This window comes from Furipterus horrens, unplaced genomic scaffold, assembly GCF_987537825.1.
Source record: "Furipterus horrens unplaced genomic scaffold, mFurHor1.1.pri manual_scaffold_1, whole genome shotgun sequence".
Classification (NCBI taxonomy): Eukaryota; Metazoa; Chordata; class Mammalia; order Chiroptera; family Furipteridae; genus Furipterus; species Furipterus horrens.
The window spans coordinates 210,424,461-210,437,767 of record NW_028327171.1 but is presented as its reverse complement, the minus strand read 5'-3'; the positions used below and the strand labels follow the sequence as shown (position 1 = coordinate 210,437,767).

Below are 13,307 nucleotides of genomic sequence, written 5' to 3'. Positions count from 1 at the left end.
GAGACATTCCTCTTAGTGGCTGCATTCCCAGCTTGCATCTGTGGTCCTGGCTCCGGGGTCATTCCCCACCTGTGCCCACGACCTCGTGGCGTTAACACTTCTCACACAGAACTGGCCTGAATGGCATCAGGCTCATAAGTGCACTTGGATCTTAATCAGTGACAGTTGAAGAGTAATCTCTTATTTTAAAAAATTAGTAAAATGGATGTTTTGAGAGGCAATTTCTGAAAGACATGGAATTCAATATGTTAAATAATAAGAACAAGCCAGATTTATACTTTTAATGACTTTTAGGGCGTAAAAGGAATGCCAGGAATGATGGGACCCCCAGGACCTCCAGGACCCAAGGTAATTTATCGACATAGCCCTTTTAATTTGTATGATGTGTTATCATAAATTTTGTAAAAAGATTCTATGTCGTCGTTGATTTCAATGTTAATATGTGTTACTAGAGTTTTTCATTATTTTATCATAATCCTATAGGGCATCTATTCTAAAGCATTGCTTTCTTTACCTTGATGGCAATAATTTTTATTTCTCATTTTGTTTTTGGCTGAAATATTGTTGTCTGAACCCCTGTAAATGTTGTCATCTTTTCAAGGGAGAACCTGGTATCGGGGAAAAGGGAGAAAAGGGCATTCCTGGCTTCCCAGGCCCTCGGGTAAGGACCATTCATGCCATCCTTAACTCCAGTGAGTTTGGAGGCATGTCTGTCTCACGTTTTTACGAACCTAGATTGATATTCATGACAGATTAGACAGGGGATTATCTCCAATGGGAACAGTATATTTTTGACAACAAGTCCCAGACACCCCGTCCATGGACATCATTTAGATGAAACAGGCAAGCAGAAGATAGAAGGATTGTGGCGTTTCCTGCCTGGCTTAGTGTCTGCAATAGTAGCTTGGAATCGTTCACTGAAGCCTATTTGATGAAGGAAGATAGTTGTGGCGGCAGGAGCTAGCAAAGAAGCACAGAATCAGGCCTCAGACATCACCACCCATGTCACTAACGTGATCCCCACTCACAGAGTGACTGTGGAGGCCAGACCCCAGCAGGCATGGGCATTGAGTTTATTTGGCTCTAGATTTAGTACTGAATGGGACAGCATTGGCGTCCACAGTAATTAGTTTTGCTGATAATGCATGGAGCAACTCCTACTGTCTAGGGAATTACATTGCAAGGATTTCAAAGCTATTTAGCCCAGTACAAGCATTCAAGTTAAATATACTAAAATAAAATGGAAGAGTAACAACAACAAAAATATGTTCTTAATTTAAAGCATGGGTGAAGACATACATAAAAAAAAAAAGGCTAAAGACCTATTAAAATAGTAAATGTTATAAAGAAATGGAATCTACTTTATATTTATTTCCTTTTATTCAACTACCTTTGCAAATAAGATTAAATGCCCATGGAGCAATTTCATAATGTGTAATATGATTCCTTGAACTGGTGCATGCATTTTAATTTAATTCTGTTGGTGTTGATTTTTGTGAATTTATTAGGGTGAGCCTGGCTCCCATGGATCTCCAGGTTTTCCAGGATTAAAGGTAAATGTCCACCACATAGAGATGATAAATACATTTTTGTTAGTAAATGCAACTGAGCGTCATTCAAAAATTGTACCAGTGCGTGCAAACACGCACGCAGTAATTGGAAAGGGAGACACGTTCACTTTACGAATTACATGATTTAGCTGCGGGTGCAAAAACTAAAGCCCCAAACTCCTGCAACCCCAAAGCAGTGGTAAGATGTTAAGATTTTGCACAGAACCTCCATGAGTGTGTGTTGTTCACATTAAATGTTAAATGATAATGAAATAATCTGTCACACAATTACATTTTTAAATAAAAAGCATGTTTCTGGTTACTTATAGGGGGAACAAGGACTGTTTGGAAACCCTGGGCCATTTGGATTTCCTGGGCCGAAGGTAAAAAAGTGAACCTGTTTGAGTATCACCTGATAAAGTTCTACATCCCTTATGTTATCTAATATATTTTTTAAAATATTTCAAAGAATGATTCAAAATGTAACTTTTGAAAGAGACAGAGTTAATTTTGTATATATTATTTTATTGCATGTTGTGATGATTACATTTTATCTTCAAGCAATGATCCCTTTGAAGGTGAATAATAATGAAAGTTTGAAGAATTCCATGGGGATCATATAGCATGATGATTAAACACAGAGGGAACGAGGAGACCTCTTTGCTTTTACCACCACTGATTTTTTTCTTTCCTTTGCGAGCTCTGTGACCTCACATTCAGCACTTGCCCAGGACAAGCCATGGTAGCATTAAGGGGACTCAGTGAAGGGGGACCATATTTGCTGCTAAAATAAAATGTAGATTCAGATTTTGTAGGGGAATAAAGTATTTATCCTACAGTGTCACGTTAGACATTAATGCTTATGGTAATGTTTACAAAAGCTTCATAGATTCAGAGTTATCTACTTATGAGTATGGAATAACTTTATTGAAGTTAAAAACATTTTGTTCTTTTGAGGGAAGTTGGCCAGTTTGTTATTTATTACTACTTATAGGTGGAAAGTTTTTGTTTTTCCTAGAATTCTAGGGACTTTTCATTTCTCTAGTCAGCCTATAGCCTTTATTTCTTATGCGAATGTACTCTTGTCCTTCTAATATTTATTTAGTGCTAGACAGCATGAGAAAAGTATTAATATTTCTAAGAAAAGCCAATGAATGAATGATTTCAGGGGGATCCTGGAGACCGCGGGCCCCCAGGACCGCCAGGGATTTTGACCACTCCACCTCCTCCATTCAAAGGTTTGTGTTTCATTCAGTTCCCTCATTAATGACTTGGAAGTGGGTTTTGAGTGGCCCTGACAGAAGACTTTGGCCCAGTGTTTCCATAGTTAGCACCTTAGGCAGGTTAACCACAGGAACATTAACGTGAAGATGTAATTATATAAGGGCAGGTAGAGGTGTGTGCACCTTGGTTCATCTCTGTCGGTGTAAGACATCGCATTTTATTTTAGTGTGTAAACTGCATGCTGGGTCTTTTATTATGTCCCCTTTCAGAAAGTAGGGTTTTTTAGCTGTAAAAATATGTGTAAAACCGTTTGGCAAAGACCGACCAAGAAGGCGCCTCCGAGACAAGAGCGGCCTAAATGAGTGCCGGACAGCGCCACGCCAAGTGTATGCATCCGCGGAGCCGTGGCCAACGAAGGGCTCAGATCTAAGATCTAAGATTTAAAAATTGGAGGGCAACTGAAGAACAGTCTCCTGGTTGTACTTCAGCAAGCCTCACAGAAAGCGATTGCGTGTGGGTTCTATAACGCAGGCATATGTTTATTTATGTTCACAAGTGTCATTATTTTTGGCAGGTGCTCCAGGAGACCCAGGGCTCCCTGGCCGCCATGGAGAAAGGGGGGCTGTTGGACCCCCTGGTCCGCCCGGTCCCGTGGGTCCACCAGGGGAAGCCTGTCCAGGTAGGAGTCCTAGGAGTCCCGTGGTGTTTATAAACCAGGTCTGCTACATCCTCATCCGCACCAGAGGTTCTCAGCTCCAGCTGAGACGGCAATCCCCGTGCGAGTGTTTCAGAAACACTGAGGCTGTGTCTGCCCCAAACCAAGAATGTTGGACACTGGTGGAGGGACCCAGGCATCTGTTATGATAAAAATGCCTCGTATTTCTAATGCACAGCCAGGGTTAAGAACCACTGATCTCCAACCAGTTCACCACTTACTTGGAAGAAATCCAGGTTTCTGGGCTGCACCTCAGAAATTCTGTCAGGATCTCAGGGGCCTGGTGAGGAACATGTTCGCATAACAGGCTTCCCACAGGAGCATCGCTTGCAGACAAGATCTGGAAATCGCTGCCAGGGTTAGAGTGTTTCTTCTGGTCCTCCCATCCTCTTGGAGGGCTCTCCCTTTGGACATCTAATTGTCGAAAGTGCTATTATTATAGTCATATTTGGTCTAAATTTTCCATGACTGACCTATAAGGTACAAACTTTGCAGGATTGTTTGAGGAGTAAAGATACGGTGTGGAAACATGTGTAAAGCCCCAGCACATATGCACACAGTAATGAAAGCCACTGTTTAACTAGCATGCTATACTACTGATTACTGGCAGGGTTTCAGTTTTATATTGATGGATATATTATCCAAACCTAATGGCTCAAAGTAACAGCAGTTATTATATTACCTTTCACTCATTCCAGGGTTCAAGAATTTAGGAAGGCCTAAGCTTAGTCATTCTAGATCAAAGGTTGATTGCAGACAGGAAATGGAATGTGAGGTCTGGCCAGGCCTCTCCCTCCTGTATCTGTGATGTAGTCTCAGGGCCTCTCTGTGGGGGCTCTGTACTTCATTTGGGCTTCCTTCCAACATGGCGGCTTTGGAGCAGTAAAATTGCTTCTATAGTGGACCTGGGCTCCAGTCCCAAGCGTTTCAGCTCACACGGCAGAAACCGAATCACATGGCATAATCAAGTTTTGGAAACCATTGTGTCTCTCCCACTGTGATCCATGAGTCCAAACAATCCCAGATGTCTGCCACACTCAAAGGGAGGGGCACCCTCCACCTCTTGATAGGAGAATGTCAAGGTTCTATAGAACATGAGGGACAAGAGTTACAATGTGGCCATCTTTGAAAACGACAGTTTTCCACAAAGAGATTCTAGAACCAGGCATGCTTAGGAAGACATACACAGCTAGGAGAAGTGGTAACTGTCATGCAAGGCTTCCAGCTGCCCTTAAGCCAAGGCCACCAGAGAGGTGAGTAGAACTTCAAGGCGAAGCAGGATTTAGCTTTTGCTGTATTACTCACTTTGGCATCCTCTGAACACACTGAAAATCTAATCATTCGGTGAGCTCGTGCTATTGCCAGAGAGAGCACTAAGTAGCTTATGTAGGTTATTTTATTTAATTCTCACAACAGGCCTCTAGGATAGGCATGTAGGATTAAAGAAGTTAAATACAGCAGTCCCTCTCTACATTGCGGTTCACTTATCGAGGCCTCACTGTATTGTGGGATTTTAAGAAATATGATATTTAATTATTTATCGCGATTTTTCGCTATATTTCGGCATTGTGCGGTACTGTGTACGTACGTTGTTAAAATGACGTAGGTTTAAGAGTGTAGAATATGTTTAAGAACATAAGTAGTGTTTATAAAAGTGTGGGAAAGGTTAATGAGGGAGTGGGAAAGGTTATAAGGGACTGGGGACGGTTTAAAAGTGTGTGGGAAGGGTTTATAAAGCCTTAAAATATATATAAATACTAAAATAAATGTAAGGTTCCTACTTCTCAGATTTTCACCTATCGCGGGGGAGGGGGGGCGTTGTGGGGCCCTAGAATGTAATACCCATGATAAGCGAGGGAATACTGTACCTGGGGCCGGAGCGAGAGGCCAGGTTCAAATCCAGCACCTCTATGTTTCCCTACCAACCTCAGTTACCATGGTATTTTATGCCCTATATGCTTATTGATATTATTTTTATGAAATTATCAAGATGAAAAGATTGAAAAAAATAATTTTAATTAAATAATGCCTAATTTTTTCTCAATAATCTTAAAGAATGGGGAAAAGGAAATAAAATCTGATTCCCCAATCCTGTTTGGTTCCCCTTGTATGCTTGTTTCATAGGGGGGGTGGTGAGGCATTTGGATGGCTGGGATAGTCAGTTAACTTTTTAATTACATTTTTTTTCCCTTTAAAAAATTCCACAGCCCAAGGAAGACTATATTGATTTGATTTCTCCTACAGAAAAGTTTAATCTGAGAGTCTATGTGGTTTTCACTGTTGGGTTCTCTCGTAGGCATAATGGGACGCCCCGGACCTCCAGGGTTTCCCGGGCATCCTGGGGTTCCGGGGGCCACTGGGATTCCCGGGAGACCTGATTACGCGCCAGGGACACCAGGGAGCCCAGGCCCACCCGGGTGGCCCGGCCCACCAGGACTTCAGGGACCTCCAGGACCCGATGGTAAAGTGCTCCTCGCTCGCATTCATTAACATTTACGTTGAGTTTGAGATTTGTAGTGTCGTTCAGAAACTGTGACCTTCTAAATATTGAAAAAAATTATTTCCTATCGCCTGAGACAAGTTAGCATGATTAACGCTACAAAAAGTAAACTGACAGTGGACTATCACGTCAACGAAAGCATCTGAAAATATTTGGTGGCAAATTTAAGTGTGACGTTAGAATTTTATAAATGAATACAATTTTTATTTCTAAATGTAGCTTAAGTTTTTCTCAGAGCTACACGTGGACCCGGCTCAGGAGTCAAACTGTTCTACAAAAGCCAGTTTTGATCACCTGTCACCCTAGGCGACCGTTTCCTGGTCCTCCCGGATCTTTTGTTGTTCATCTCTGTGCTGCCATTCAACATACCTGTACTGTTATTTCTTAATTTTTCAGTTCGAACATTACCTTTTGACTTCCCACCATACAAGATGAATTTAGCTCTCTTTCCCCTCCCTCCCAGCCACACACGTATGCACCGGAAAATATAGTTAGTATGATAATGTCAGTTAAATATTCAGCGTTTGTAATGAATAGTTATGAAATGCTAATCCCCAGTTCAGGCATGTATCATAACTTTTCCAGCACAACGTTTTGTTAACAATTGTCTCGTTTTCTTTGTGTGTTTGCTAATTCAGCCTCCACTCATCTAGAATTATTAACACATAAATCTCCCAATAGTACATTATAATGTATTAAATATTCTATCAGTGTTATCTCTTTGAATGAATCTCTCCCAGAGCTTATGGCCTGTTTAAATTAGGTCCAGCTGCATTTTTAATCTGCTGGTGAGATACTGTCTTGAGATCTCCCTTCGCCACTATCCTGGGTCTCTCTCTCCCTCTTCCTCTCCCCCTCTCTCTTTCCTACAACTTATATATTTCTTTCAATGGTTTACTCTCTCATTGTACTTCCTGAGAAAAAGCATAAATCTGAGGGATTTTATCTGTCTGAAAACGACATTAGCCTACTGTAGAATTTGATCATGAGTTTGGCTGAGTATGAAATTCTAGGTTGGAAATATTTTCCTTCAGATTTTTGAAAGCATTTTCATTGCTTCCTGTGCTGTTACTGAAAAGTTCAAAAACATTTAGATACTTGATCGTTTGTTTGAAATGTTTTCCTTGAAAGTTTATGAGTTTTTCTTTGTTTTTGGTGTTCTTAAATTTCACAGTGATTTGACTTTCTGTGTGGGTACATTTGCATTTATTTGCAGACACTCAGTGGGCAGTTTCAATCCAACACAAATCCTTCATTTCTGAAAAAAATGTTCTGAAGTATTTCTTTGAAGCTGCTCCCCTCTCTTCTCCTCGCCCCATTTTCTCTTTCTAGACTCTGCAGACTTGTTGGAAAGTCCATCCTACAAGCCTCTTTTTAAAATCTTTAGCTTATTTTTCTTTACTTTTTTATTGTTCCGTAACACTTTCTGGACTCTTTTCTCAACTTTGTTTTCCAATTCTCCTCCTGAATTTTAAAATTTCTCCAATGATATGTTTCTTCCTGATTTCCAAGGATTTTGTTGTTGCTGTTGTTCTCTTCTGACGTTTCCTTTGGCAGCAGCCTATTCATTCCTGTTTCAGGGATAAAATGCCTTTCTTCGCCTGCTTTTTAAATTATATAATTTCTTTGCAAGTTTTCTTCCTGCTGCAGTGTTTCCTCCAGTTTGGGAAGGTGGTTGTTTGATCCTGCTGCAACTTTTGAGAAGGGGGTCTTATATTCGACTGTTTCTTTAACAAGTCATCGGTTTTGCGGCGGGGGGTGGGGTGGGGGACACTCCTTGTCATTCTACTTCAGCAGTTCCAATTCCTAAGCTTTGGGAGGGATTTCTGATATAAATTGTGCTCTTTTTTCCCTTTTCCTTTCCTTTCTGTCTGCTTAGAATTCAGCTTTGTACGAGTCTGCAAAGTCTTTTTATATTATTGGCCATTATTTCCTTTGTTTTGAGTTTTACGCCTTTTTATAATATTCTTTTGCTATGTGTTATTTTACTGGAATGTGGGCAGATCAAGGAACTTATTATTGGCATTCTACCTTTGATACTCTGAACTTTTGCTTTTACAAGCTTCGCTTCATGCTTTCTTCATTAGGTAATCACTGATAATTGAAGGGGAAAAAGACCTTTGTGAGACTCTCTTAGTTTTTTGTTGATTTGCTTTATTTTGGCATGTTTGCTTGTTTTGTGGCCCATCACCTTGCTCTGCAACCCACTAATAAGGGCTGAGACCAGGTTGGCTTTACCAAAGGTTATGGTAGCAGAGGCATAATGTGACAGTCATAGTGTGTATTCTTATATGGGAGAGAAGGAATCGAGGAATGGAAGAAAAAATGGGGCTGAGAAGATGTAAGTGCAAGAGACGCCTCTACTTATTTTGTAGGAGACATTCACAAAACATTGTGTGATTCTCTCTGCCCATCCCCTTTTCCACCATAAAGTTGTATATTGTAGTGTTGGGCACCCTGGACCACAAGGAGCAAAGGGCAAAATGGGCCATCCGGGAAGAAGAGGCTCCAAAGGAGAAAAAGGCAAGTCTGCATCAAAGGTAGAATTTCTAGAAGAAGGTAACACCTGCCGGGTTATGACACGTACAATGTGGCATTTCATGTAGATTTGTCACTCACCTTAATTATCCCGATGAGTGCTCCCCTTCATCATGGGATTGGATCTTGCCAAAAGTCAAATTCTCATATCTTAGCGTATAAAGGAGAAACTTCCCTGCCATGACATTTGCCTCAAAGGGGTAACTTTTTCACAAGATCCTCTTGATTCCCTCAAAGAAGCAGGGAGAGTACAGTATTGATCTTTCTATTTCAGTTTCTCTCAGTGGGTCTTCTTTCCCAGACTCGCACAATGTCTGTGGTGCTATTTCTCTACCCTAAATTGTTTGGTGGCCTTTTGACCCACTGAATCAGGTGGGTGTGAGAGCTGAGGAGTGTGACTGTCTTAAAGATGCATTTTTAATATGAAAAGTCCTGATGATTAGAAAATGCATTGTAATGAGTTATCAGTCGTAATGTCCAATGTCGTGAATAATCCCTCTTCACATATTACATTGTTTCCTTAACTGTTCAGGGTTGATGCTCTAAACAAATTTTTGTTGTTGATATTTTAGCAGGAACCAATGAACAGATCTTCTGAGTAAGAACCAAATAAGAGACTTTTAAACTTTTGAAAATAAGAAGCTTTTTTATTTTTAAAGTTTTTAAAGTAGAATTGGACATCAGATGTTTTTCCCTAGAATTTGGCAGAATGGGTTTTTTAAGACTCAGAATACCCAATTTGTATACAAACAATATATCCATCCTGCATAGACCACGCCTAGGTAACCCCCGTGTGGTACCCCTGCCCCACATCACACTTCATCTGTTGTCTGCTGTGAGAACTGTGCACATGAGACCCTTTTCATTTTTATTTTCACTATTGATTTCGTATAATAAAGCCTTTATTGGGGTTTTATTTAAGAGATATGACAAAGCTGCCTTTTATCCTCTGTCTAGGACATGCGGGGCTCTGTGCTTGCAAGCCTGGCCCCATGGGCTCACCCGGCCCCCCAGGACCTCCTGGGAGGCAGGGCAGTAAGGGAGACTTGGGACTCCCTGGGTGGCTTGGAGAAAAAGGTCACCCAGGCCCTCCTGGTGCTGAAGGACCTCCAGGGCCACCAGTGAGTAATTCTTATCAGTAACAATCTTTCTAGTTAAGAGATAGAGATCAAATTCAGTTGGACCTGTTCCTAATTTATATTGTGATATATATTTGATGTTTTGAACCTGTAAATATGTTACTGTCCCAAATCATTTGTATTCATCCATCCATTCATTCATTCTTTCACTCATCCATTCATCTATCCATCCACTGGATCATATTTATTGAGCAGCTGCTATGGTCTAGGTGCTCTTGCAGGTGTTGGGACTACAGCGGGGACCAGAACAAAGTCTCTGCCGTCTGGGGTCCGCCACTCTGTTAGGAGGACATATTGATGAATAAATATACAGTATGGCACGTGGCAATAAAGGCCATCACCATCCCGTGGAGAGAGTGAGGGGCAGAGTGGGACAAGATCAATTCAAAGAAGTGGTTGCTAAGCATGGGGCTTGAAGGCAGGGGTGGGGTGGTGTTGAAGCTGAGTAATTAAAATTCTACATCTACAGAACATTCAAATAATTTGTAATGCATTGTAAGTTGCCAGTGTGCTCACTGATAAAGTGCTCAGACTCCCAGGGTGTATCCCTTCTTCCAGGGTATTTATGAGGCATGCTACTGGTATTCTCCTTCTGGAGACTTATTGGGTCAAACGCTAGGTGTATAGTTTTCATTTGATAGTCTGTCCATCAGTATCAGCCTCTTCAATCACAAACTCATCTTTAAACCTCAACCTTCAGCTGTAGTGGCAACTGCTATGGTTAGCCTAACCCTCTCCTTTCAATTCTGCATTACAGAGCCCAAGATAGTTTTAAAAGTTTTTTCTAACTCTAAGTTTTTATTTTGAAATATTTTTTACTTACAAGAGCTCACACAGTCATTCAGAGAACTCCCACGTACCCTTCCCCCGGCTCCCCCCGATGGTATCTTACATAACCCTGGTGTGTTGTCAAAACCAGGAAATTGATACTGATAAATTTCTATTAACTCAGGTACAGACATTATTCAGATCCCCCAGCTTTTACATGCAATTCAGGAGCCTCGATTTTGTAAGGCAAGGCCCACCTCGGAAGGCAAGGACGAGAGTAAGACCAGGTGTGCCAAACGAGAATCTAGAACAGGTGATTAGAAGGAAAGAGAAGAGAGATCAGATATACAAGAATGTGAACAACCATTGACCCATCACAATTAAACTGATCTGCTGCTATTTTTTTTCACCAAGGGAAAACCTGGTGCCCCGGGACCACCTGGCTACAAAGGAGAAAAGGGAGACACAGTTGTAGCAAGAATTAAAGGTGAGCCTTGCTAATCATTTAACTGCCATCCTATCTATGGATGATATATGAACCATCTTCTTGCAGTCATTTCCCCAGGGATCACAGGTCAATTCTATAACAAGACTTAGGGTTGTTATTGAGATTTCTTAAAAAAATACTCTCTGTCTTTCACTGAGTCTTGTGAATGTTGAGCCTCAAATCCCCTGTCTCTTATATGAAAACATACATGCTCCTTTAGTGACATTTTCAAATCTTGATTGCTGTGAACCTGGGTTTGAAACAAGCCCACCTTTGACTTGCCTGGTATTTATTCACTGCATTATAGGATCCTGTACTAATCAAGAATATTTTGGTCATAAGGGACAGAAATCCAGAGTGGAGTAGTTTAAAGAAAAAAAGTAATTTATTGGCTCGTTACACAAAATGTGAAGGGTTAGATGCAGGGTTTGTGATGGACAACCACACAGGGGGCTGCCCCTGCATCTTGTGTATTTCATTGTGCCATGGGCACTTTCCCCCCACGGTTAGCTTTCCCTGGCCTGTGGGTCTATGCCCCAGGTAGCTCCAAGTTCTTCCAACCTGACATAAAAGAGAGCTCTGCTTTCTCAGCTCCAGTGAGAAGCAAGTTTCCAGAAGGATTGGACTGGCCTCGGGCAAGTGCCCAACCACGAATCAATCCCTGTTCACTGTGGCCAGGAGATGGAGGGCCGTGTTTGACATCCCCCCCGTGGGGGAAGATGCTACTGGGATTGGCATCTCCACACAGAACCTCCCTGTCCGAATGGGAAGAGGAGCGCTTCCCAAGTAGAAGATTCAGTGGGTCTGGCGATTGTCATCCTCCCCTCTGACTTCTGCACAGGTGCCTTTGTGTGACTTAGTCCATGGGTACATTCAGAGGAATCTCTACCAGCTCACACAGAGTCAAGGTCATGCCTTAATCTTTAGTCCCGTCTTCTTCTACTTCCCCCACTTCTGATAAGAGCTTGAGTATCTTTGTTGGCTTTTGTTCTCAGGGCACAAAGGAGAGAGAGGTCCTGAGGGGCCCCCGGGATTCCCAGGGCAGGATGGACAACATGGTTGGGATGGACATCCTGGAGCAAAAGGGGATCCGGGACCCCCAGTATGTATACTTCCTCTGCTATAGAATTTCACTTTCTTACATGGGCACAGAGTGTCTGCTCTACCTCAGTAAAGTGTTCACAAGCTGGAAATCAGAGCCACCTTTGCTTCGCTGTCACCAAAAGATGGTTATTGTAAAAGGTATGGCAGAATTGCAGATGGCCTAAAATCTTGAGTGGCAGTTCAGTCACAGCAAGACTTCCTGCCTCCAGTCTTTGTATCATTCTTGTGGTGGTTTCTTCCCTTGTATCTCTGAAGCCCCCACTAATTAGAGGTCCATTCAGTTGACTCTGTAGGGTGGAGACTAGAGCACAGGTCCCGATAATTATCTTGAGTTCTGTTTCCCAGTGAAGAAGCAGAAGAGGGAAGTAGCGAGCAAAAAAGGATGAATGAGTGCCAATCCACTACATTGATGCGTTGGCTGATGGAAAATCCTTTAATAAATGACATTTCTGCAGTTTCAAGCATGTTTTAGGTGGAGACCTTGTGTAGGTAATGAAGGTCATAAGGAAAGACTGTGAGACATGTTTCAGTGCGTAGGAATTTAAAGTATCTTGGGTATATGAGCTATTTTTGAATGCTTGGCACCGCACAGGAAGTTAGCTAGATGTTTACTCCTAATAGCAGTCTTCCGAAGAGCAATTATCGCTCCAGTTTTACAGTGAAGTTACTCAATGTCATCCGTCTATCAAGTAGGCTAACCAGGAGTGAAAACTCAAGTCGGCCTTATTCCAAAGCATGGGCTCCTTCCACCAGGCTGTGTTGTAACAGGAGGGAGCCATGTTCTGGTTTTATAGGAGCTCATTCTGAGAGAACACATTTGAATAAGAGACAGAAGTTTAGAAGTCAGGTTACATAATGCTTTTAGCTTTCTAGTCGTTCAGCTGACTTCACGTATGTGAATGTTGGTCTCTGTTCTAGACTTGATAGTCCCCATGTAATTCGTTCTTCCCCGAGAAACTACTTAGAACCAATGTCACTGAGTGGCAATTGTCTTCATGTTCACTAGCCTAATTGCGTAAAGCAAAGCACGTTGACCAGATCAAATTGGTGGTGGTCTTCCTAGAGTCATTGAAACAACTGAGACTCACATCACTATTTTATGTCACATTTGGGACCAGGCTATTCAGAAGGATAGACTACAAGACTCGCCACTTGCCAGTAGTGCGTCCCTCGAGAGTGAGAGTCCTGGCAGCTGGGCACTGAGCTGGGATGAAGGAGATGAGATCCGCCTGTGGCAGATGTGTGAGCAGCCCTGACCTGAAAGCCTCCTTCCTTGTAAGGG

At 42.0% G+C, this 13,307-nt stretch overlaps 1 protein-coding gene across 1 annotated transcript in view; it reads left to right on the top strand.

Annotated features, from left to right (window-relative positions):
* COL4A4 (collagen type IV alpha 4 chain) overlaps positions 1-13,307 on the top strand; it is a 105,932-nt gene that overhangs the window by 46,442 nt on the left and 46,183 nt on the right. Inside the window, exons 14-24 of the mRNA XM_090284782.1 lie at positions 295-348; positions 602-661; positions 1,509-1,553; positions 1,880-1,933; positions 2,719-2,788; positions 3,349-3,453; positions 5,786-5,950; positions 8,423-8,512; positions 9,485-9,648; positions 10,849-10,921; positions 11,917-12,023. Of these exons, the coding sequence (XP_090140908.1) occupies positions 295-348; positions 602-661; positions 1,509-1,553; positions 1,880-1,933; positions 2,719-2,788; positions 3,349-3,453; positions 5,786-5,950; positions 8,423-8,512; positions 9,485-9,648; positions 10,849-10,921; positions 11,917-12,023 (987 nt within the window). The remainder of the gene's footprint in view (positions 1-294; positions 349-601; positions 662-1,508; positions 1,554-1,879; positions 1,934-2,718; positions 2,789-3,348; positions 3,454-5,785; positions 5,951-8,422; positions 8,513-9,484; positions 9,649-10,848; positions 10,922-11,916; positions 12,024-13,307) is intronic.